The 26,917-nt window shown below is 36.0% G+C and overlaps 1 protein-coding gene across 1 annotated transcript in view; it reads right to left on the bottom strand.

The window, feature by feature from the left end:
• L3MBTL4 (L3MBTL histone methyl-lysine binding protein 4) overlaps window positions 1-26,917 on the bottom strand; it is a 536,490-nt gene that overhangs the window by 164,805 nt on the left and 344,768 nt on the right. Inside the window, exon 15 of the mRNA XM_043991609.1 lies at window positions 25,228-25,401. Coding sequence (XP_043847544.1) covers window positions 25,228-25,401 — 174 coding nt within the window. The remainder of the gene's footprint in view (window positions 1-25,227; window positions 25,402-26,917) is intronic.

The following is a 26,917-nucleotide window of genomic DNA, read 5'->3' as shown; positions in this document are numbered from 1 at the left end:
GGTGCTAGAACAACTAGAAAATGGAGACTTGAGTTAAGTTACTGAATGACAGGGAATGCAGTACTTTTACAGCATTGCAGGGTCTAATTTTGCAACTCTGATGATGGAATGCTATGACAACTTGGCTTAGTACACTTTAAAAGCTGTAAAGTATAAGGAAACGAGGTAGTTAAATGTGTAGTATTGTTTCTAAGTAAGCAGGAAGCTGACCCATTTTAATTGATTTGCAAATTGAAGTTGCTTACCAAAGTCATAAATTCATTTTCCTTATGTTGTTACAGCACTTCGAAACTATTAACTTAATATTACCCCTATTGTCTCATTTTGTTATCAGAGCATCACAGAATCCCCAAGGTGGGTCCTCAGAGGCCACCTAGTCCAACCCAAACCATAACAAGTGTCCAACAAATGGTCATCAAAGCATTGGTTCAAAACATTCAGTGATGGGGAACTCACCACCTCCAGAAGCAACACATGATATTTCTAGAGAGCTCTTACTTGTTTAGGAAGATTTTTTTCTTACATTAAATTTAAATTTAAGCCTCGCTGTATCTTTCACCCCTTGTTCCTGGCTTATCCTTTAAGACAAAGAAGGCTCGAGCCCGAAGAAGATAACTCAAATTCCTTTTCCATTGGATAGCACTTCAAATATTTGAACCTAGCTATCAAGGTTCCTTGTACATCCTCTATTTTCCAGGCTGGGCACCCCTATTTCCTTCACCCATTCCTCATATAACATTATCCCGAGTCACCATCCTAGTTGTCCTCTTCTGGAGACTTTCCAGTTTATAATATAGTCTTCTTGAAATGAGGCAACCAGAACTGAACTTATTGCAATCAGATAATTATAAAGATGGTGCTAGAACAATTAGGAAATGGGAACTTTAGTTAAGTCATCGAATGTCAGGGAATCCATTAACTTTTTTTTTTTTTTTGCGGGGCAATGGGGGTTAAGTGACTTGCCCAGGGTCACACAGCTAGTAAGTGTCAAGTGTCTGAGGCCGGATTTGAACTCAGGTACTCCTGAATCCAGGGCCGGTGCTTTATCCACTGCGCCACCTAGCTGCCCCCCAATCCATTAACTTTTGTTAATGTGTTCCAGATATACTCTGACCAGGGCAAAATTCAGTGGGACCCTCACCTCCCTAGTCCTCAAGGCAACTTTTTGTGCCAATTAAGGTTATCTCAGTTTCATAAAGGAGGAAAACTGAGGAAGAGGTGAGATTACCCTAAAGTGAGGATATGAACAGTTTAGGTAGATGTATTTTAGAGGACATGCAAAAATTTAAAATAATTTAAGAAGGTATTATACATAACTATGGATAAGTTTCGTATGCAGACATATTTGTGTAAAAAAGTCTCTATGTTATAGAATACACAGTCTGTGAGTTTAGCATCTATTATAGACATTTTTCTTTGCAAATAAGATATTGAAAATATAATTTCTATTAAAATTCAATTTTGGCACCTTCATAATGGGACAATCCCATGTACCTATTAAAAATTGAATGCAGTCACAGAAAACATCAAACATATTTTATGTACTTATTGTAAGGCAAGATGGAAACATAAGAAGAACACTAAAATTGAAAGACAGGTATGGTTAATATTTTATAAGGAGAAGGACAGCAAAGCATAATAGAAAAGATCTGACGTCAGGAGAGACTTGGGTATGGAACCCACCTCTGACACTTTGCTAGCAAAATGAGAATGAGCAAATCACTTGACTTTTCTGATCTATAGTTTCCTCATCCATAAAAATGGAGATAGTTACACCTGTGGCTCCTATCTCAAAGGGCTATAGTGAGGATCCAGAAAGAAGCAGGTATGAATCATGGTTCTATCATTTACTAGCTCTGTGACCTCAGATAAATCACTTAATCTCCCTGGACACCCCATGTTCCTTAGCTATAAAATGAGGAGTTATATTATCTATTATATTAGGGTCTCTAAACACCCTTCCAGCTCTAAATCTATTTAAAAAGTGCTGTCTGTCTATCTGTCTATCTATCCATCCATCCATCCATCTAGCCATAGATACATATCTGCTATCATATTTTAGAAGTAATTTTTCAGAATTAAGTTTTTTTTAAATAAAGAATGGCTTTCTGAGACAGGAGAAGGAAAGAGATACAGGAAGAAATCCCAGTGACGTAAAAACAAAAGATTGAAATAAAATCTATTAAAAACAAATTAAAAAGACTAAAAGCTTACAAAGCAGCCTTCCTCAATTCACCCTGTATGAATAAAAAAATTCCTGAATAAAATAAATGAGAGGAGAAGGAGAGAAAAGAGAGAGAGTGCATCCAAAGAGCCTCAAAAGAGTATATTTTTTTGGATAAGGAAAAGGAAATAATAATGGAGTCAGTAAACAGTGGGGGTGGGGAGTGGGGGAAATGGTGGTAGTGGTGGTAATAACTACCTCCAACACAATGAACAAATATATGGATAAAAAGATTCACAAGAAAAGACACTATAAACAGGGGGGGGGAAAGATTAATTTCCACAATGACCCAATAAATGAAAACTTTGAATAAAGGAACAGAATCAATGAGAAATCAAATCCTCAGGCTGAAAGGCCAATTTGTAGCAGAAGCAAAAAAAAAAAAAAGAAGTAACAAAGCAATAACATAGGACAATGTGACTGTGGGGCAGGGGAGGGGAGAGACATTTTACAAGCAAAGATGACAAAGTGAGAAGAGAGGTCAGGAATGTATCTAAAAATGGGGAGATTACCTGGGGGGGGGGGATGAAGATAAAGAATTTAACCATGATATTTTCAAGAAATTGCTCAATTCCCCGACCCCCTCCCAGAATTAGTAAGATCAGGAGACATGGTGCAAATCTATTGGATTCACTAGGCACCCTCAAAGAGAAACATCAGATTCTACTCATCTGGGTAAAATAACACTGAACTCAAGAGCTACAGGGATAAAAAGAAATAGCCTTACAGTGGCTAAGAAAATATCCTCACATATCTTAGTGATCCAATTCAGATTTCACTGGACAATGTTATCTATAATGATAGAAGAGAGAAAAATACTATTATGTGACAGTAAAACAAGAGTTGGGGAAGTTATGATCTGGAATTATTGCAAGAAAAGAACAGAGTATAGAAAATATGAATGTTTTTCAGAGTAAACAAATTCAATGGGACTGTTAGAATTTGTGGCAATATCAAGTGATAAGGGAAGAGGGAAAGTGGTATGTGTATCATTGAAATTCATTATTTATACTATTACAGACTACAGCATTTATAATTAAACCAGGTAATGCTTGATAAATGAGGCAGAATGTACTATATAGATGAATTAAGAGAGTTTGAAATATACTTAGCACTTATTCTACCTATTTAGCTGCTGCATTTACAATATTCAAATATTCAACACAGAGAAGAGGAAATGAGTAATCTTAAAAGGGACACTCCTGCTTAGGGGAGGTGAGAAGAAAGAAAAAGCGTCAACACTAAAAACCAAGAAAAAACAGTCTATAGAATTAATGGGATCAATCAGGTCACTGGGATGAGCACTGTATTTCATTGAATTAAACTCATTTCTAATTAAAGTAGGAATCTGAATAAATTGTTAAGTAGTTAAAGGAAAATTTTGTGATAACTGAGTTGATCTAGAAAACTGGGTTCTAGGAGTGTGCTGGGAACGAATGTTAAAAAAAAATTAAAATGGCTTTGAAAGCTGGGTCTGCTCTCTACACACCTATAATCCCTACTACTGAGGAAGGCAAGACTGGTGGATGGTGTGAATTCAGATGTTCTAAGTTAAGTAGGACTAAGCTGATGGGGTGCCCTCACTGTCTGGCACTGATATGGGAAGCCCCAAGAGCAGGGGGCCACCAGGTTGCCTAAGAAAAGGCAAACTGGTTCAGGTTGGAAAAGAGGCAGGTCAAATTTTCTGTGCTGATTAGTAGTGGGGTCAGCCTATGACTAGCTGCTACACTTCCAACCTGGGGCAGATAAAGAAGTCAAGTCTTGAAAAAAAAAAATCAAACAACAAAAAATTAACTTAATGGTTATAGGTGGATTCCACCCTCTGCAAGAAGCCTAGGTGGCACAAAATTGATATAGTACTTGGCCTAGGGTTTGGAAAATCTGAGTTCAAATTTGGCCTCAGACCCTTCCTTAGTAAAATAATCCTGGCTAAATCTCTTAACTTTTCTGTCTCAGTTTCCTTATCAGTAAAGTGAGAATAATGATAGAACCTACCGTCCAGGGTCGTTGTGAGGCTCAAATGAGATATTTACAAAGCATTTGTCATAATGCCTGGTACACAGATGTTGCTTAATAAATGCTTGTTTTCTTCCTTCCTTCCTCAATCCTCTTTAATCTTAATGTCTTCCCTCTGAGTTCATACCAAATTTATCCTGCATATATTTGTTTCCATATTGTCTCCCCCATTACACTATGAACTCTTGGAGAGCAGGAACTGCCTTTTGCCTTTCTTTGTATCTCTTTTACTTAGCACAGTGCTTGGTTTATAGTATGTACTTAAAAATGCTAGTTGAGTGATGGGGTGTTATAGCAAATATCTGTGTGTAACAGTAAAATGTATTAGACTAAAGAAAGGGAAGTAAGAAAGATCTCATATTTTATTATTAAGAAAAAAATTAGAACTTAGTATGAACAATTATGAATTTCAATGTAAATGGATTAAACATAAAAAGAAAATGATAACAAAATGGAAAAAAGGACAAGCTCCAATAAGTCTACAGTTTACTATAGGTGAGTGTATACCATACCTATGACTGAAAGACCACTGGGGATTCTAAATGAGAGGCTGGAAAATATTTTATTGTGCATTAACAGTGCCTAGAAAATCAGGGCATGCGATCCTCATTTTGGATAGTTAATTTCAAATTAAAATAAAGAGAGAACAGTGGAAACTCTATCATTATTAAATAAACCACTGGCAGAAAAAGTACATCAATATTTTTTTTTTGCAGGGCAATGAGGGTTAAATGACTTGCCCAGGGTCACATAACTAGTAAGTGTTGTGTCTGAGGCTGGATTTGAACTCAGGTCCTCCTGAATCCAGAGCCGGTGCTTTATTTACTGCGCCACCTAGCTGCCCCCAAAAGTACATCAATATTAAATATATACATACCTAATGGCCCAATAATTAAAATTTTAAGGAAAGGATTAATGATTTGCAATTGCAAAAGGATCTAGATACCAACAGTAGGAGATTTCAACATCACATTTTCAGTATATGATAAATTAAACAGAAACATAAATAAGAAGTTATATAATTGAACAGTATACTAGAAAAATAATGATATATATATACATACATATATACATATGGAACTAAGTGAGTTTACTAAAACAATTTAATTGAAATTCAAATAAGTATGGGACTGATAACTTAGAGCATAAAGAGCTTATGAATAAATGCAGAAAATGCACATACTTAAATACTACTTCTATAGAATGTTAATTAATTTAATAATAATAAATGGAAATGTGATAAAATTCAGGCCTTATGATGGCTTATTTAGAAAACCTGAGAGAATCAATAACCAAAAAACATTAACTGAAATATAATCATAAATTTGGAGTTGGAAGGGACATTAGCGATTACTAAATCCAACCCCCTAATTTTATAGATAAGATCAAAATAGATGAAGTGATTTGCCCAAGTTTACACAACTAACAGGGAATATATATTCAATTATAGAATACTTTTGAGGAAAAAGTTATGAATTAAAAAAGGGAAAGATATTCAGAGTTCATGACTAAGTTGAGATAAGTTTTAACAATATATCTAAAATAAATCTTAAGATCTAATGCTTTACTAATCACACCACCAATGATATAATTTATAGAATGAGAAAAATAAAATTGATATGTAAGTCTAAAAGGTAAAAAAGACTCAGAGAAATAATGAAAAAGAAAAAAAGAAAGATGCAAGTATTATACTTCCAGATTTTGAATTATACTAAATAGTAGTAATTATCAAAATTATCTAGTTGTGAATTAAAAGAATAGGAAAAAAAAGATCCAGGTACAGGTTAGATAATAATGGTTTAGAACTAAATGCATACAAGAACCTGTTGTTCATAAACTTAAGACATATTCTCTCATTTGAGTCTCATAACTTTTTGAGGCAAGTAGCAGAATAAGTATTCTTCCCAATTCTACAGATGAAGAAACCGACACTCAAAGTCCTAGTCACATAGTTAAAAAGAGTTGGAGAAAGAATTAATAGTCTGATAATTTATAAAAGAGTTGGAGAAAAGATCTTGTTTATCGGTTTGTTTTTAAGTCAGTCATTTTCCCCCATAAAATCCTCCTTTGTACCAAAGAAAAAGACTTAAGAAAAAACTGACAAAGGGACTGTGTCTGAGGACTTATGCAAAGATTTGTCATTGTATTAAATCTGATGAAGCTGCTTTTTAAAGTTACCTTTATTCATTCCATTCTATTCATCATTCATATATTTCTATTGGCTCTGCTTTCTTCATCCAATTTTCCTTCATGTAAATCTTCCTCTATTTCTTTCAGTTCCTCATATCTGTCACTCGTACAATGTGATAATACACTATTATGTTAATATTTCAAATTTTCTTCATCACTCTCCTAATCAATAGCTATCACATTTGTTCCTGGTTTGTTTGTTTGCTTTTCTATCAAAAATATAACAAGTTTTCTCAAACTGCTTCATGTGTCTAGAGTGTACCCTCCCCCCATATTTGACTACTGAAATACTTCAAACACCTTTAAAGCCTACTTCAAATGCTACCTCTTGCCAAGGTACCTAACCTTTTTTGTGTCTAAGGACAGTCTAGTAAAGCTTATGGATCCCTTACTGGAAGAATGTTTTTAGTGTAGAAAAGAAATACAAAGGAAAGCAATTATGTTGAAGCACAGTTATAAATATATTTTACAAGTTCAGAAACTCTAAGAAGGCCTTTCCAAGAATTCTCATGTCCTCTTATTTCAAAGTATTCTTTCCCTCATCACCTACTTAGAAATCAAATCATTTTTACAACAGAGATTTGCAATATCCACACAGGTATCCATATAGAATACTATGTTATACACGTAGTCTGTTTCTGATGGTGAAATCAGCCATGTGTCAGCAAGGGTTCCTGCCATTCTTTGTCATCAATTTAATTCAATGAATTTTATTAAGCTTCTGTCATGTGCAAAGCACTATGGTAAGTACTGGGGAGGGGGGGGTGGTGGCAGAAAGGAAGGAAATTGTATAAAATAAAATCCATAGAATTACAAAAGAAACTGATCATATTGAAATACAGTGATCAAAATATTTTGTTTAAAAGTTCACAGATGCCAATTTAAGATCTCCTGCTTAAAAATATATGATTTCATTAATATGGATATTCTCATCATTTAAGTATATTACAACTCTTTGGAAATTCAAAAGAAGGTCATTATGACTTACTACTCTGCCCATAAGAATCATCACCTGGTAGCTGATCTCTGAACTCAGCCAGGCAGGTTATAAAATAGCAGATGCAAAAATCCCTTGCTGGGTTTGTATCTGAAAATCTTCCCTTGCCGCAGTTTGGGCTCCAAGGGCATAATCTTTGAAAACCCAGAATCTCTTGAAGCCCATAATGGGGGGCTGGAGGGTGGGGGAGCAGTGCTATGCTCGAGTCAGCTCAAACTAGCTTGTGAGATTCAATTGTTAATTTTTCATTGTGAACATTTACACCTCAGAAATCCTCAAAGCTATATAAATCAGGCCTTGATTTATTGGTTTGTTGGGTGTCTATACTTAAGAAAGCGATGGAGAAAATGTTAATAATGGACTTTAACCTTAAAAGTGCGTCACATACATGCTTTGATTTTTCCACAAAGGTGGCTATTAAACATTTACCACCACCCTCTTGGGTGGGGTGGGGAGAGTAGGGAAAAGGAAGAAAGTGTACTGAACTATGTACTGAAAAAAAACCAAAGACTCAACAATTCAAGCCTATTTTTGTCTGAGAAGCAAAGGAAATGTTTTTCTGACATAAGGAAGGCAGCAGTAACATCCTGTTTTGGCCTTTTATTTATTTGTATTTCTTTAAAGGCTGACTGTGATACTTTTTGCATTTAGCAGAAATGATGAAATGGAATTGTGTTCAACAGAACTGCTATTGTTATATGTCTTCTTGTAGCATAAAAAGGGAAGCTTAAGGGTTTAAAAAAACAGCATATGACTATTTTATATGTGCAAATGCCTATTTCCAAAATGTCTTTCTCTAACTCTGTGATGGTATTTAGTGATTTGTCTGCACTGTCATATGATTTTTTTGTTTTCCCAAATGTATCTCCTCCCTCCAAGCTCTAATCCCCAGGCCCTGTCCCACATTCCCACTGAAAACAGAAATATCAGGTCTAAGATCCTGGAAGATTTTGCTCATTTTTTGTTATGCTTTAAACAGTTTTTGGTTTGTTTTGTTTTTTGGTATATAACACATTTACATTTGGTATTGGAAAAAAAAGTGCCTTGCATGAGAACATATTTTGGAAAGCATAAGGCACCATATAAATGTGAGGAGTTGGTAGCAGAATTAGCCAAAAGAATTACAGAAGTGAGATAGATTTCAGAAATCACCTCATTCAAACCTTCTTTGCAGATGAGATAAATGATGTCCGGAAAAGTCTAGGGCCTCAGCCAAGGTCATACAGCTAGTTAACATCAGAAGCTGACTTCAGTATTCCTTCTTCTACTTCATTAGGGGACCTCCATCAGTTACCTCCTGACAGAACCATGATTAGACATGGATGGTTTTTGGAAACAGTTAAATGTTTTCTAAATGTCTATTCATATTAAGTGTTTGAAAATACCACATGATAAAAAATAACTAGTTAAAGGTCACATAAAATATGAAGTGAAAAGTCAGTGTAAGCTGTATGTGTGAAGCTTTGTTTCCATGTAGCATATATAAATAGATGATCTGTTTCTATCTACTATCTATCATCTATTTACTTTCTATCACCATCATCATTATTATCTATCATCTATCACCTATCTACTTTCTATCTACCAATCACCATCATCATTATTTTCTACCATCTATCACCATCATCATCATTATTATTATCTATCATCTATCTGTTTGTGTATGTATATACGTATAAATATCAATGTCTCCTCTACATATGGAATGATAGACAGTTTTAATACAGGTGCTTGGCTTGGTCATTTAGTTGATCCAAGCTGCTAAATCCTTTAAAGTTGCTTGTGTTTACTTTTTCTTTTCTTTTCTTTTCTTTTTTTTTGGTGAGGCAATTGGGGTTAAGTGACTTGCCCAGGGTCACACAGCTAGTAAGTGTTAAGTGTCTGAGGCTGAATTTGAACTCAGGTCCTCCTGACTTCAGGGCTGGTGCTCTATCCTGCTTATGTTTACAATGTGGATAAACTTAAGGTGGAGAATGAGTCATTTTTTTTTTTTGGACATGGTCAATGTGGGGATTTGTTTTACTTGACTATGCATATTTAGTATAAGGATTTAGTTTTTCTTTTTTTTTTCCAGTGGGGGAGGGAAGGAAGAGAAAATAGATTTTTATTTTATATACACACATATAATAGCAAAAATCTATTTTCACACACACACACACACACACACATATATTTTTTCCCTTTTCTTTTCCAGTGCGGGAGGGTAATAGGAATATATACATATACATATATACACACATACACACATACTTCCCCCCACCTCTTCATTCCCTTTACTGGCTACATCCTGGAACCAAAGAATATACTTAGAAATTTACAGATTTATAGACTTGCAAAAGAATATTTCCTGAAAATCAGAGCAAGAAAAAAAAACTGCCTAAAAGCTTAGCAAAAATAAAATGTTTTGAGAAGCATCTGATATGTACTACAATTTAAAAGACCTCCTAAACAAGATGGTATGCTTAAAATTCCAGATACTGGCACAATCATTTTTTAAGCATCCATGTTTTTTTTCCTTGTCTAGTAACTTCATAATACAAAGTATTCTTACGTATACAGATAATAAATCAGTACCTCATTCTAAGTTACCAATTTTGTTTCCATGATTATAAATTTGTGTATATGTCTGTATTTACATGTACTTCAACATTTTAAGGTTCTGTAATTTTAATGGTGTGGGCAGTTTTTTCATAAGTAGAGACTACAACCGCCTTAAAACTTAGTAAAGAGTATTCAAGAGTTTCCTGTACATATAGTCAGTAACCAGGTTTGAGCTTGAATCTTGTCCTGTTCCATAGAATGTTCCTGAAATTGTGCTCTTTTACCTACCACAGCTTTTGATAACCAAGGGAAACCTCCAGTTGAACCCATACACCTTGTCTCCCCATGAATTTAATTACTTCAAATAGTATATAATTTATTTATCCTCCACACTGGGGCTAAGTACATCACAAATAGGTAGGTAGACAGAAAGAGGAGAGAGACATGGAGAGGGGAATAGATAAATAATAATAATAATAGTAATAATAATAGCTAACATTTATGTTGTACCTACTATGTGCTAGGCACTGTGCTAAGTGCTTTACAAATACTATTTCATTTTATCTTTACAACAATCCTGGGTAACAGGTGCTATTATTATCTCCACTTCACAGCTGGGGAAATTGAGATTAAACAGAAGTAAAATGATTTACACAGGGACACACAGCCAGCTTCTAGGTTTTTGGTAGGTGATCAGAGCACTTTTTATAGAATTTTCTATTACTAAAAATGCTCTCTATTAAAAGTATGAAAACAGTAAATTAAAGGTTATTTCAGAGTTCATGGTTCTATGGCTCCAGTTCTAAAAATTAAATTGAACTAACACTTATTAATCATTGTCTTTGTGTGTGAGGAGCTGTGTTAAGCTGTAGATTGACAGATCAATAAGAGAGCCTACTCTCAAGGAACCCACAATGTAATGGGGCAAGTGGGAGAAGGACCACCACTCCTTCTCTGCACACACAAACATAACACAAGAGAGAACATAATAAAAATAGAAGCCCAGGTAAAACATTATGAGAAATGTGAGAGGACAGAGTTCATTTTTACCTAGGGAAAAGTGGGCAATTTCAGGAAACAGCTTCATGAAGGTGGTGACACCTAAATTGGGACTTGAAAGAGGGAAAGGATGAAGAAGAGAAAAAGAGAATTTAGGATGAGGTTACTCCAATTTGAGTGGAAGAAAGAGAACTGGTAAGAGATAAGGTTGGATATGTAAATTGCAGTAAAATGGCAGAAATCCTTGAATTCTAGAATTCAGCAGGCAATGCGAAGCAGTTGAGGGGTTTTGAGTCAGAACAGTGATATAATCAGTTAGAGATGTGAAAAACTGATTGAAGAGAGAGGCTAGAATCAAGAAAACCCATTAGGAGAATAATCTAGGGAAAGGGACAGGACCTGGAATTATGGGATTACAGTGCAAGTAGAAGGAAGATAAGAGAAGGAAGAGATAGAAATCATAGGTCTTATAAACTGCGTGCATGAATGGGATGGGGGAGACTGAAAAGTAACAGATGACTTCAAAGTTGTGTGTGTGAGTGAAGAATAGTAGTGCCACAACAAATGGCAAAACTGGAAGTAGGAACAGGATTAAGGGATGAGGAATTCAGTATTAGACAACAAATCTAAGGTAGCAATAGGGCATCTGACTGATCCAGCAGAAAGCTGGAAATGTAGAAGTGTAACTCTGGGGGGAGGTTACAGATTTGGAGGCAAGTTAACACAGAAAAAAACTTTGAAGGAGAAGGAAGTTGTTATTTGGAGTGATGTTTAAAGTAAGTAAATTTTATAATAAAATAAGTGATATTAATTAGTTAACATTTAAAATAAGACCATGGGTCATTCACAGAATCACAGAATTTGAGAAATAAAAGGGAACTCAATAGGCATCCAAGCTTGTATATAAAAGGAATCTTCAAGAAAACACACCTAACAATTATATTGTTAAATTAGAGAGCAAGAGTTATGCCATATCTTTGTATCTCTAGAGCTTCCATGAGGGGGATCCATTCCACTCTTGGATAGCTCTAATCATTGGATAGTTTTTTGTGTCATTTAGAGTACCTTTTACTCTATGAAACTTCTGCTCATTACCTCAGGCTAAATGATATATTTAATCCCTTTTCCACATAACCAGGTTCATATCAGATAATACATGTAAAGTTCTTTGCAAACCTTAAAAGTGCTATGCAAATGCTAGCAATAATAATAACAATTAGTATAATAAAAATATTATCTACAATATATTGTATAAAATACATTTTATTATTATTGTTATTATTATTATTTCTCCTGGTTCCTGTCTCCAATGGTTCTTTCAACCAACCTTCATATGCCATGGACTCAAGGCCCTTCCCTATCTTGGCTGCCCATGTACTTTTTTCTTTCTTTCTTTTTTCAGGACAACGAGGGTTAAGTGACTTCCCAGGGTCACACAGCTAGTAAGTGTCAAGTGTCTGAGGCTGGATTTGAACTCAGGTCCTCCTGAATCCAGGGCCAGTGCTTTATCCACTGTGTCACCTAGCTGCCCTGCCCATATACTTCTTAAGCCATGGTGCCGACAACTAAAAACAAGATTCCACAGGAGGTCTGACGAAAGCAGAGAACACTGGATCTCTCACCTACCTAATTCCTGGAATTTTTACGCCATTTAATTCAGCTATTCTTTTTCCCTTGGTGTGATTAGTGAGATCAGTATTAGTCATGAGTATTTATCATGGGGTTTTGTTTTTGTTTTTTTGTGAGGCAATTGGGGTTAAGTGACTTGCCCAGGGTCACAGAGCTAGTAAGTGTCAAGTGTCTGAGGTCGGATTTGAACTCAGGTCCTCCTGACTCCAGGGCCAGGGCTCTACCCACTGTGTCACCTAGCTGCCCCATGGTTATATATCATGGAACTGAAAAATAGTTCCTATGATTGGACTTCAATGAATGTAGATATCAACTACCCTTTAGAAAAGCAGATACAATGTCCAGAACTCTGACATTTTCTGACTTGTGAAGAATACAGACAGATACAGAAGAGTTTGGGTTTGTTTTGTTTTTGCCCCATAATTTGCCCCCCAATGCTTATTCTGGATGGATTACAATGTTTTGCAAAAAAAAATTATCAGAGCTTATTTAAACCACATGTACATTTTGCCTTAGTTTAAAAATGTTTCCTAAGTGTTGTGTAGTAGTTAACCTTACGTTATAGTGACAAAAAAGAACAGTAAGCAAGATACTCCAAAGCAAGAGAACAATGAAAAAATAACCACTGAAAGCTGTTTTGTGTGTGCGCTATATCACCTTTGGCAGAACTGCCTTTTTATTTGTGCAAGGTTCAGGCTGTTAAAAATATATATTTATATTATCCAATACTTGCTATCTGGCTGTAAGTGAGACAGCCCAGAAGCATGCCCCAGGGTAAAGGGGGAACCAACTTTGGGCTGGAACTTTATCCTGGTTAAGGGAAAAATGCCTGGATTATGCTGCCAGCATTGTATCATGGTATTATATTTAAAACCTTAGGTCAGCTATAGCTGAATAATAGTTGATGCTATTATGGTTTGTTGTTTTTTAATGGTGTTGAATTATAGCATCTCAATACTGAAAGGAACCTCAATGATCATCAAGGGCAGGCATGATAATCCTTTGTTACACCATGGACCTCCTGAGCAGTCTGTTCAAGCCTCTGGACCTCCTTTCTCAGAATAATGTTTTTAAATAATTGAAGGAAAAGCTAAATTTTCCTTAGAGGTCAGTAAAAACATGTATTTTTTTTCCTCATTCAAGTTCACAGAACCCTTGAAATCGATCCATGGAACCTCTTGGGTTTGCTGATGGCAGTGTAAAGTTCATCCTTAACCCTTAATTTAATCAAGAATAGTCTCTATCTGGGACAGTTAGGTGATATAGTAGATAGAACACCGGCCCTGGAGTCAAGAGGAGTGAGTTCCAAACCAGTCTCAGACACTTGTTAACCGTGTGACCTTGGACAAGTCACTTAATTCTGATTGCCTAAAACAAACAGACGATAACAACAAAACCTTTCTGCTTCAAAGGCAGAACAAGAAAGAACATGTTAACTAAAATGGAAATTAATCCAGCAAACCTTCAGACAGGTCCAGTCTATCCCATACCTCTTGGTTTCTAGGGTAGAGGCAGTATGAAAAGTGGTAACTCTACATACTGGGAGTTAGGACACCTGGGTTCTAGTGTAATTCTGGCCCTACTGTTAACTGGTGGTGTGACCATGGGCGGGTTACTTAAGAATACTAGGCCTCAGGGGGCGGCTAGGTGGCGCAGTGGATAAAGCACCGGCCCTGGATTCAGGAGTACCTGAGTTCAAATCCGGCCTCAGACACTTGACACTTAACTAGCTGTGTGACCCTGGGCAAGTCACTTAACCCCCATTGCCCCGCAAAAAAAAAAAAAGAAAAAAGAAAAAAAAAGAATACTAGGCCTCTGTTTTCTCATCCATAAAGGAAGTGGTTGAACCAGATAAACTGTAGGATTCTTTTTCATCTCTCAGGCTTTATAATCTGAGGACCAAAATGGACAGGCACTCTCTTCAGGTCAGGGTTCTGGGTTGAGAAGATTCTTTCAGTTTATACCTCAATATAGAGCCAGCATGCTTTTTATTGTTCAATATTTTTTCAGTTGTGTCCAACTCTTCATGACCCCATGTGGGGTTTTCTCAGTAAAGATACTGGAATGGTTTGTCATTTTCTTCTCCAACTCATTTTATAGATGAGGAGACTGAGGCAAACAAACAGGGTAAAGTGACTTGTCCAGGGTCACACAGCTAGTGTGTGAGGACAAATTTGAACTCAGGAAGAGGTGTCTTCCTGATTCCAGTCTGCCCACTGCGCCACCTGGCTGCCCCTAAACCAATATACTAATAGTCCCTAATTGCTTCTGAGTTTCTGTAGGCATTTGAATTAGTCTTCAGTTAACAGGAAATTCAATTCAGTCATCATGGGATCCAATTAGTTCAGGAACCCCCAACTCATCCAAATCCAATAAACAAGTACTTAAATTCCTGAGATTTTTGTACATGCACATGGCAGAGGGTGAACATACATAGGCTTGATACAATTTCCTAGTTTCTTCAAGTCAAGATTTTCCTAGTGGCATTCTAATTACCTTATTTTTTTTCTTTTAATAGCAACAAATAGCTCTATGGGATACTCTCAACATGGGGCCAATGGGCTTCATATTCAGTAATACAGTGAGTTGAATATTTTCACCACATTTGTCCTGCTGTGACCTTATGAGCAGATAAACTTTCTGATTCAAGACAGTCAGATGTGACACAAAAAGCAATTTCTCATAGTGAATAGGGTATTGGACGTAGGATGAGAAACCCCAGAATTTAAATCCCACCCTGAAACTCACTAGTCAGCCAATAAGCAAGTTACTGATCCTTGGTTTCTTCACTGTTAAAATGAGAATAATGCTGCCTGGAGATTGTATCTCCCAAAAGGTCATTGGGAGCTTCAAACCAGATGAAGCCTGAAAAGCACTTGGTAAATCTTGAAGAACTATATAAAAGTAGCATATTATCGTGCTGTTAACTACTTAACAGTATTCATTAAGTGCCCACTAGATGTCCAGAAGTATGAGCATACTAAGTACTGTAAGATAGAGAGCTTTCCCCCAAGAGCTCAAAGGTTGGTTTGGTAAACAAGAAATATAAGTAGAAAATAAGTAAAGACAGTAAAAAATAAGGTTCTATGGCACATAAAGAGCCTAAAAGGAATCAGAGAAAGACAGATTGGCATGAGTTGTTTCTCCAGGAAGAGTTAAAGGACATAAGGCTCCGTAAAATATAGAAAGGTACAAATTAAAAGAAAGTTGGGGAAGAAAGCCGCAGGGAAGGAATAGAAATGAACCTAGTTTGGGAAGCAGGGGCCTGTGTGTGGACAACAAGACGACTGCCTTGGAAAGAGCTAGAGAGAAGGGGAAATACAGTTGGATTAATTAATGAACCAGCTACACAGAGACTTAGTTTGGTAAGTAGAACAACAAACTTATGTCCTTAGAATTCTGAAAATCAATCTTATTGTTGCTAATTTGGGGAATGAAAACAAGCTGGGTTGGCCTATGGCAGTGCAATTTATTATCAAGATTGTTAAGGAAGTTTTCCACTATACCATTATCTCTAATTACCACAGTTCTTTTCTAGCCATTTTTATTACCAGTGTATACCTAGAGAAGTACATAAGATTTACAAAAGAATGTTACATGGAAACTGAGAAAACACTGTGACCTTCAGTCATTATTAGCATTGAGTGAAGTGGGGAGACTTCTTGGTTTTTGACAGTAATAACAATCTTATCATGAGTGGAAATGAGGAAATCCTGGACACGGATTCTGAAGCAGAGGATAAGATCAGAGATTTGGAGTTAGAAGGGACCTTAGAGGTCATCTAGTCTAACTCTTCATATCCAGATGAAGAAACTGAGGTTTGTCCTTTTCTATAAGGAATTACAATTCTATGATTCTATAAAATGCCATGACTTTGTTGTTGTTGTTGTTGGGTTTTTTGTTTGTTTGTTTGTTTCTGCGGGGCAATGAGGGTTAAGTGACTTGCCCAGGGTCACACAGCTAGTAAGTGTCAAGTGTTTGAGGTCGGATTTGAACTCAGGTCCTCCTGAATCCAGGGCCGGTGCTTTATCTACTGCGCCACCTAGCTGCCCTCAATGCCAAAACAATTTTTAAAAAGTCTGTTGCGTGACTTGCCAAAAGTCAAAAAGGAGTAGTAAATGATCCAGGATTCAAAAACCTAGGTCCTCTGAGTAAATCCAGAATTCTTTATAATGCACTATGCTATTGAGTGAAAAATTAAGAAGAATAACCTAGTCAGGTATTTGGTACCTTGCTGCATCTAAAGTGGAATGACTGTATCCCATAATTATTTTATTTATGAATAAACTAATTACAATTTCCCACTACAGATAATAGCTTTTAACAATAATTACAATTAGAATTTCCAGCTACAGATAATAGCTTTTAACACACCAACATAAAAAGCATGTGATTATAGGAATGTGTGTTATTTTAGTGACTTCATAAACCTATGCTGTCTCAGAGGACAAGGTGACCCTTTTGCCTCACCAAACTTAACCATTCTCTGAATCCCAAATATTTGCATCTTCTTCTCCAAGACACTATTTTATCAATTATCCACATTTTCACTTGTATATTTAAGATCCTCCTCCCCCTATTGGCTCCTTCTTTTCCTTCTGTCTAAAAATACGCTATATTTCTCAAATCCTAGGTCAAGTAAACTAGTACTTACTAAAGCACCTATTAAACTATGCACTGTGCTAAGCACTAGGTACCTATCCAAAGAAATGAAAAAATAATCCCGTGTTCATAAGGAGCTCACATTCTAATAAAGAAGAAGACATGCTAACAACTCTGGACAAACAAGATACAGACGGGGTAAAGTAGAGATAATCTCAGAGGTAAGGAACTAACATTAAGGAACAAACAGACAAACAAAAAAACCCCCAAACAACCCAACTTTTCTATGCATTCTGTTCCCTATGATTCCCAAACATCTAGAGTCGTCTACATTCATTATTTCTACTTTATTATCAATTCGAGGCATAGTCTACTCATTATTTGCTGTATTTGTCCAAGATATACATACTGATAGATTAAGTCAGTGATCTCTCCAACTCAACTGGCAAAACTTGATCTGCTTGCCATGGCAACCAAAGGCTATGCCAATGCACAGTAAAAACTCATTAACAAAGACGACAGAAGAAGATGATGGAAGATTACAGGTAGGGCTACCTCAAAAAAGAATGAAAAACAGAAAGGAAGATGAGTTACAAAATGAATGTTGTGAAACACAATTAAATCAGAACATTTGTAAATGAAACTGGAATAAAGAGAACAAATTTGTATGACAGGGCAGCTAGGTGGTGCAGTGGATAGAGCACCGGCCCTGGAGTCAGGAGTACCTGAGTTCAAATCTGACCTCAGACACTTGACACTTACTAGCTGTGTGACCCTGGGCAAGTCACTTAACCCCAATTGCCTAACCAAAAAAAAAAAAAAAAAAGAATAAGTAAGAGGGCTTGATGGTGTGTGAGTGGAGAAAAGGATATAGAAAAAACTTGTTGTAAAAGTAGAAATTATAAGATTTGACAACAGACTGGATATGTGGGGTGAGTGTAACAAGTAGAGGATGATACCATACCTGAGGAAGCTGGAAGATGACAGTGCCTCAGTCAGAGTAAGAGCAAATTTGGAAATAGGGGAGGGTTTGGAGTAGAAAGATAATGAGTTCTATTTCCGACATGGGAATTTGAGATGTCTTTAAGACATCCAGTTCAAGGTGCCCCAGACAGTTAGTAATGCAGTCCTGGAGCTAAGGAGAGTGACTAAATCTTGAATATATGGCTCTGGCAATCACCTGCATAGAAATGATCATTATATATCCATGGGAATTGCTGAGATCAGCAAGTCAAAGAATATAGAAGGAGAAGAGGTAGCCCAAGAAAGAGTCATGGGAAATACTCATGTGTTTAGTGATGATGACCAAGACAGAAATCTAGGAAATGAGATTAAGAAGATGCAGGCAGACAGGTAGGAGGAGAGCCTGGAGAGAACAATATCATAAAATCCTACGGAGATTATCCAGGAATAGATGATGATTTACAGAGTCAAAGGCTGCAGAGAGACGAAGAAAATACCAAGATCAAGAAGGCTGGAGAAAAGGCAACTAGATCTGGCAGTTAAGAGGTCACTGATAACTTTAGACATATCAGTATCAGGTGAATGATGAAGTCAGAAGCCAGAAAGAATGAAGAGGGTTTAGAAATCACTGATGGAAGTGGAAGCACCCAGTGTAGCTGACATTCTCGAAGAATTTAGCCAAGAAAGAGGAAGAGAGATATAGGGTTACAGCTATTGGGGATGGTCAGATCAAGCGAGATTTTTTTTTTTCCAGAATGGAGAAAACATAAGTGTGTTTGCTGGCAGCTGGTGAGGATTCAGAAAAGGTGGAAAAGTTGAAGATTTTAGAGACACTATGGATGACAGGATATGGATGTTAATACCCAACATGCCATATGAGGAAGTAAAATAAAAATGAGAAGAGCTACTGAACCAAATTAAGTACACCCAAAAGAAATCCATGCAGGAGGTAACACTTTTGGAAGGACTGAGGGACTGATTGTCAAACATGTCAAAGAAGGGAATATAGCAAATGATCAGGGAAAAGTTACAGATAGTATTAATATCCCCAAACTTCACATGAGATGATTTTAGCAACTTCTCACCTATATGCCTACTTTGTTACCCCTATAAAAGTCTTATGGGGGCAGTTAGGTGACACAGTGGATAGAGCACTGGCCCTGGATTCAGGAGGACCTGAGTTCAAATCCAGCCTCAGACACAACACTTACTAGCTGTGTGACCCTGGGCAAGTCAATTAACCTTTGTTGCCCTGCAAAACAAAACAAAACAAACAAAAAGTCTTATGAGAATGACCTAGATATACATTGAGAGCCAGTTTGGTTGAAGTAGATGTGGAGCAAGAGTTGCAGAGAGATTGTGAGGTGGGGAAGGGGTTGAGTCTAACAGAAGAACAAACCCAACTACAATGTGGATTCTTTTGTGGAGGGCCCATATTTGTACTCTTTGATATAGTACTAATTCAAGGCTGTGTACTCCTGTGTTGAGATCAACACTCAGGAGAATAAAAACCATTGTGATCAACCCAAATTTAGGTTTAGGCATGGGTCAAGGGGGAAATATGATGCTTTTCTCTTAAAGACCCTTTCATCCTTCTGAACTGCGAATTTTGTTAACCCAACAGGATTGTGATGCCACTGAGGAGAGAGATTATTTCTTCAGGGGTTCATAAAACTTGGAGCAGAAGGCACCCAAAGGGATAATCTAGTCAGAAATTCATATTTTACAGTAAAGGGAACTGAAGTACAAAAATGTTAAGTAACTTCCCTAAGATAGTGTTTTTATTAGTTTACTAGACAGTGTTATAGAGACCTTTTAATAAGAGCACCCTCTTCCAGTGAGATCTATAGGCTTTTTACCCTTCCACCCTGGCCTTGTCTCATTCCCCAAAACCAAGAAGGGTGAGAAAAATGAGAAAAGAAAGCAATCCTTTTTTTAAAGCAATAACTAACTAAAAGACTTATTTAAAGGGTCTTCGAAATTCTGTGGACATTAGTTTTCTCATATGCAAAATGGGTCTATAAAATTAACAGTTCTAAAAGATTAATCTATTAACTGTTCTTTCTAAAAGGCAAAAAAAAATAAAACTACAAACCATTTTAACACAGGAAACTCAGAAACATTACAGACAGCAACAAACTGTTACTGTAATTATACCAGCATGATTAGGAATAGGGATATAATGTGTATAGCGAATCATTTTTTTAAGGTAACAACTTCTAAATGTCTTTGGTGCAGCACATTTTAATATTACTTGAAATATTACCCTATACAAAGAAATTAGAAAACTCACTATTTGGGAAAGCAAATATTACATTGGTGACTATCCTTAAGCATTTGGTAATAAGGTCCCTAGACATAAAGGCTTGTTAATATTTAATATCAGAGACCTCCTCCACAAAGGATAGGGTATAATTCAATAAGTATTTATAGGAGCAAAGGTATTTAATATCAATACCATACATTTGTATATGTGAAAAGAATTAAAAAATCAGCATCATGCTCCCTTTTCTTCCCTCCATCACTTCTCAGTTTTCTTTTCTGTATCATCTTCTCCCATTAGATTGTAGGCTCTGAGAGGGCAGGGATTTCCTTCTTTCCTTTCTTTCTTTCCTTCCTTCTTTCCTATTTTTTATTTCAGTTATAATAAAATACGAATATTTAAATTAGTTTATGATTTATTGAGAAATTACATAAGACCTATCTAGTGTATTTAGTCATTTATAATTTTCATCAGTTCAATGCCACTAAAAAGTATTTTGAAAGTTATCAAGAAGCATTTATTAAGCACCTACTATGTTGTCGGCATTGTGCTAAGTACTGGTAATAATGAGTCAAAGAATATTAACTTTTAGAAGAGAATATATGGAATTCTAATAATCTCTATCAATTCTTAGAAGCAATAAATACCTGCTCTTCTTTCATTTCTGGCTTTGAATAAATGATAAGCTATTGGACAGCCCTTGTTTGCCAGAGATGTGAATAATTATGGGGGATGAGAGGAAGGTTGCTATCTTTTCTCCTTTCATATTCTCCTTATCTAACGTCCTTTTTTTTTTCAGTTTCCTTTCTCCTGCTTGTGTTTCTTTTTTCTAATTAGAGAGAAGGGGGAATAAAAAGTTAGGTGTGAGCAGAAGTAAGGTCTGCTACTGCTACCTATTCAGTGATGTACCTTCCCCTTTAATGTACAAATACATGAGAAAAGAAGAAGAGGAGGGAGGGGGGAAGGAGTCACTCAGCCTGCAAGAAAAGGAGCAACAGCTTTGGCCCTGAAATTTGAAAGAGAAGGGAGACAGAGATGCTCCAAGGATGCATGTAAAACTTTTCATGAGGGTTCTATATGGTTTTTAGGAAATGTAAGGAATATAATAGAAAAAGATGGTGCTTGATTTTATATTCAGTTACCAATTTGAATAATGCATCACTTTCACTTTTTAATCTGAGACATTTTGTTCATTCAAAAATGTTCTTTTGGTGCAAAAGCTTTCTGAAATTATAAACACAGAAAAGAAAATTGTGATAGAGATAAACAAGAATATATCAAAACAATACATGGGAAACTGTAAATTCCTGAGAGAAGCTCAAAAGGGAAAAGAAAACAACTGCACTCAATGAAAAAAAAATTTTTTTGGAGCTATAACATGATATAGATGTGCAAAACATTTTCTTTCTTCTTTTTCTGAGATTTTGGACTCTGATAATGAACATCTAGAATTCCTGGAATGAAAAGAAAGACTCCCTGGAATTTTATTCTAAAAGAATATATAGCACAAAAAAGGAAAAAGAACAAATGGATGCAATGGTCTTCATGACTCTAGAAACAGGAAGTCAGAAATGTTCATCAGAAAATGAGAGAAAAGGACTCTCCTGGATTAGGAAATGGAGAAGATATTAGAGGCAAGTGTGCTTTCAACTACTTTAAGTCGTAAATAATGTGGGTGTGAAAAAATCACTAGAGAACAACTAGACCCTGTGAAGTTTCAACAAGAGAAGTGGGTGTAGAACAAACAAAATCCAAGAGACGGCTACAAAAATAGAGAAACATGTGCATGCACAAGAAATAGATCATGTAATACAAAAAAGGAGAAAAGTCAGGCCTCAGGATCATCCAAATAAATACAAGATACTCTACAATTATGAAATGTGACATTAATGCTAAATAACCTCAGTGTGAAGGATGAACACTTTTAAGAAATTTGGATATAAAAATCTATTTATGCATTCATTAACTGCTTGATTCAACTTCTCCCATGATATATAAACTGCTCCTCAGGGACAAAATAGGTATTTGGAGAAGCTACATTAATTACACCTGCTGGTGCTAAAGTGGAAAGTGGCAATAGGCTGGTGCTCCAGGCCTTGAGTCAGGAAAACCTGAGTTCAAATCTAGCCTCAGATACTTTCTAGAGGAATGACACTGGCCAAGTCACTTAAACTCTATGCCTTGGTTTCTTCAATGGTAAATGGGAATAATAATAGTACCTACCTCCCTGGGATGTTGTGAGGATCAAATGAGATAATAATTGTGAAGCATTTGGTGCAGTGCCTGGCACCAAAAGCCATTTTAAAAAAAGTTTATTCCCTTCTCCAATACAGTAAAATGAAAAAGTTCATGATTTGTTGTCACTAAAAACTGGAAATTAACAGGGTACCTACTGAATGGGAAATGTCTGAACAAAATGGGATATATTAACATACTGTGCTGTAAGAGATTGCATTTCTGGGCAATTCAAAGAAACAGAGGACTATTTTGTGTAAACTGATGCAGAGTAAAGTAAGCAAAAACAGGAAAGGAAACAAAAGAAGACTAACCCTAAAACAAATGCAGTGTGAGTATAACAACCACTCTTGGCCCATTGAGAAGGGATGAAAAAATGTACCTCCCTCCCTTTCTAGCTGTGGTGGGGAGCTAACGGTGCATACTGTTGTATAAGTTGTTAAGGATGAACACTGTGTTTTCTGGTTTGGCTGAACTGGTTTTTCCTTGTTAAAGGGTTTTCTTGATTACAATGCTCACAGCATAGGTAGGCAGATTATAGCTGGAAATCACTATGGTATCAAAAGAAATAAAACAAAACAATCATTTGTGAAGGACCCTCCAGTTCCTACCCCTACATGTTACTGGAAAATATAAGAATACTGGGGTTTAGGTTGGGGCAATACCCCCTTCACCAGCATCAGATGATCCTATGATTCTAGGTTAAACAAGGGAGTTTCTATTTTGTTAGAGAGAACTGGAGATATAGGTCAAAGGGAAAAGTATTGGACTGAAAGTCAGGTTGCCCAAGTTCTAGTTCAAGTCAACTAAAAGATGGTGGTGACCATGCTGCTGCTGCTGCTGATTATAGCCCTAACAATCTCGAGCAGCCCAATTGATGAACTATTCTTTAGACCCTTAGTTTTCTCATCTATAAATTAGAAATGTTGACTTAGCAGAAATGACTCTAAGGTTGTTTTCAGTTTCACTATTCTATGATTATGAAATTGCTGTATTTGTGGGCTGGGGCCTGGGTTCAAATGGGGTTTTATAACTTAACTGTTAACTACATACCCTTTAGCCAATTGCTTAAATTTTCTGGGCCTCAAATGAGTTTCCTCATTTGTAAAATGAGAGAACTGGTCTAGATGACTTCCAAGGTCCATTCTAGTTCTAAATTCACTGATCCTGTGGTTATTGTCTACCAATCTCCTACATGGGATTTGATTATTCCTTGACAACTTTTTGTTTTATCTATTCCTGATGGTTATTTTATTGTTTGCCTGTTCTGTTCACTGCAGCCATCTATTTATCTATACAGCTATTACCGATCCATCCATTCATTTAGAATTGAAAGTATAGCACATACTGAACAGAGGATTGGTTACAAAGCTCAATTCACAAGCTGACCTTGAAACATATTAGCAAGGGACAAGTCACAATCTGTCAGTGACACCAAGAAATGCTCAGACCATATATATCACAGATGAGTTATTAATCTATATTAAGCGAATGAAGTATCTAAATTGTTGTTCTCTACACAAAGGAAATCATAAGTCTAAACACAAGATTATTATACTAATTCACATTTATATAGAACTTTAAGATTGACAAATTGCTTTCGCCTCAACAACCCAGTGAGGTGAGAAGGTCAAGTGTTATTAAACCACTTTACAGATAAGGAAAAAGTCTTAGATTAGTGACTTGTCATGGTCATATAGCTATAAAGTATGAGAGCTGGTATTTGAACTAAAATTTGAACTAAAATTTCTCGAGTCCAAACCCACTAAATCAAAATGCATCTCTGAAGTTATGTGATTTTTATTTACAATTCTCAGCATAGAACCTTGAGAGCTCTTTGTACAAAATATTCTATAGCAATTTTTTGAGTGGATAGATAAAAAAGGCCAAACAAATGATGTTCTGAACAGCTATGAGCATGCTTCCATCATTCTATTGAATGATTATATATAAGTATAAATTGAAAGCTGAATCTTTTCTGGGTGAATCATATGTTTAGACTCAGAAAAATAAGAAATAAGAAAATAAAATTCCAAGAATGAAAGAAAGTAGGAAACATTTAAAAATATCTGTAAAGTAGATGTTAGCACTGTTTAGGAGGAAGAAAAAAGAAAATTAAAGTCCAGCAAATGGGAAAAAAAATGTAGACAAAACTAATCAAAGAGACAAACATTGTAACTGAGTAAAAAAGAGACTGATGATAGTAATATATAAAATAACTGTTCTGAGGGGAGGGGTTAGAGAGGGTTATTAGGGAAACAAAAGACATAGTTTTAGAGAAGAAAGTATGATTTCTCATTGCTTAATTGGACCCTCAGCACTGACTGAAAGAAATATGAACAATTTTTGAAGATGAAGTTAATAGTCAAAAATTTTCAAAGGAAAAAAGACTTGGTTGGGAATTATGCCACAGTGAATGTAACAGTTTTATGAGCTATGAAAGAAGGATTAGAGTGAAAAATCAAGTGAAAAATATGTAAGGAACTGTCAAGCCTGAGTGATCTGAAAATGAAAAATCATTTTTCATGCTCTTACATTCTGAATAGTATTCCAAAAAAAGTTTCTTACCTTAGTTTACTGTTCAACTTTTCATGTTTTCCATTGAAGTTCACACTACAAAGACCTTTCAATTTTGAATGTGAAGGGTCGGCCACGAAATTTGCCTGTGTTTCTTTTCCCAAACGATGATGAAGCATTGCCTCCTTTTTCAAGTTTATGTCTGAATAGGGGCAGCCATAAGCACTGTTTTGTATTTAAAAAAAAAAAAGGGAAAAAAACCCACAATTGTCAGTATGTAATGATAAACCTGCAATCTACTGTGGTCAGAATAGATTGGGAGCAGCATTTAAAATTGAGAAGATACATCCTACTTGCACCAAATGCACTGAATCTGTTTTTCCTTATCTGGAACTCTTTTGTCTGATAAAATGTCAGATTCCAGATGTATATATATTGGTCAGCAGAAATGGTTTTCTGGAATATTTTTCATAAATAAAACATAAGGAAATGTTTTCCATATGGTGATATAATGCATATGTAATATAATAGTTAACATCCCCAGTTGATGTCAATCTGAGAGTTGGATTTCATTAGGTAAAGCATATGTCATAAAATAAAGCTTATGGACAACTGGACAATTTTATCAATATTACAAACCCTTATAATATAATTTATTTTTATATCAATAATCTGGGAATGCCATTTTGCTTTTTTAAAAAATGGATGAAAAGGTCTGCTTTTCTGAAATGCCTGCTTAGTTTAAACAACCTTGCTCGATTTCATCAGTATTGGCATCCCCTACTTAGAGACATCTAGGTGGTACAGTGGATATGGTGAGAGTTTTAAGGTCAGGAAGACCTACATTCAAATCCTACATCACATACTTCCTAGCTATGTCACCCTAGGCAAATTGCTTAAAATCCCTGCCTCAGTTTACCCATCTATAAGATGGGAGATAAGATTGCCCACTTCACAGGGTTTTGGGGAAGATAAAATGAGATAGCAATATGTTAAAAATGCTTTAAAAACTTTAATTAATATTGTTGTTCTATCCATATAGATCACAATTCCTTTTCCCATAGCAAATGGTCTTTATTATTGGCTGAGACTGAAAAAATTATAGCCTGATGACCCCCCATCTGGTGATAAGCCTTTCCCAACCTAGCTAGTCTCAAATTCAGGAGGGAGACCTATTACCTGTTTCCAGGCCCATACTTGAATCCTTTCCACCTTCTGAAAAATCTACCAGAGCTTATGCTTTATTGGTCTCCAAGAACCCAGGTAAAGATGAAGAAATCTCATTTAAACCGATGAAGAATTCTGGTTGATATTACAAGTATCACAGAGTCACACACAAATACTTGGCTTGTTTTTATGACAAGGGTTTGCCAAAGACAATGACTAGATATTTGGTTGCTCCAAAAGTCTTGAATGGGTTTGATTACTGCCATTAGATATCAAGGAACATATCCCAAATGAGAAAGCAGTCTTTCAAGATGCCAGGGTTAGACAGGAGTGTCAGGTGCAGTGAATTAGTATTTACCAAGAGGTTTTTCCTATATTTAGAATTTCCAGTTGATAAAATCTAATCAGGTGATTTAGTTTCAGATTCCCATCTTTCCACTCTTTTTGCTACTCTTCTTCCTCTAGGTGCTAGTTAATTACTATTCACTCCCCCTCCACCATAAAGAGAGCTGGGAAGATCTGCAACCAACTATTTTAATCATTGAAAGCTGGGACTCCTATTATCAATCTATAA

Source organism: Dromiciops gliroides, chromosome 1 (genome assembly GCF_019393635.1).
Source record: "Dromiciops gliroides isolate mDroGli1 chromosome 1, mDroGli1.pri, whole genome shotgun sequence".
Classification (NCBI taxonomy): domain Eukaryota; kingdom Metazoa; phylum Chordata; class Mammalia; order Microbiotheria; family Microbiotheriidae; genus Dromiciops; species Dromiciops gliroides.
Note: the sequence above shows the minus strand (reverse complement) of the source record. Positions and strands in the feature narration are given on the sequence as shown.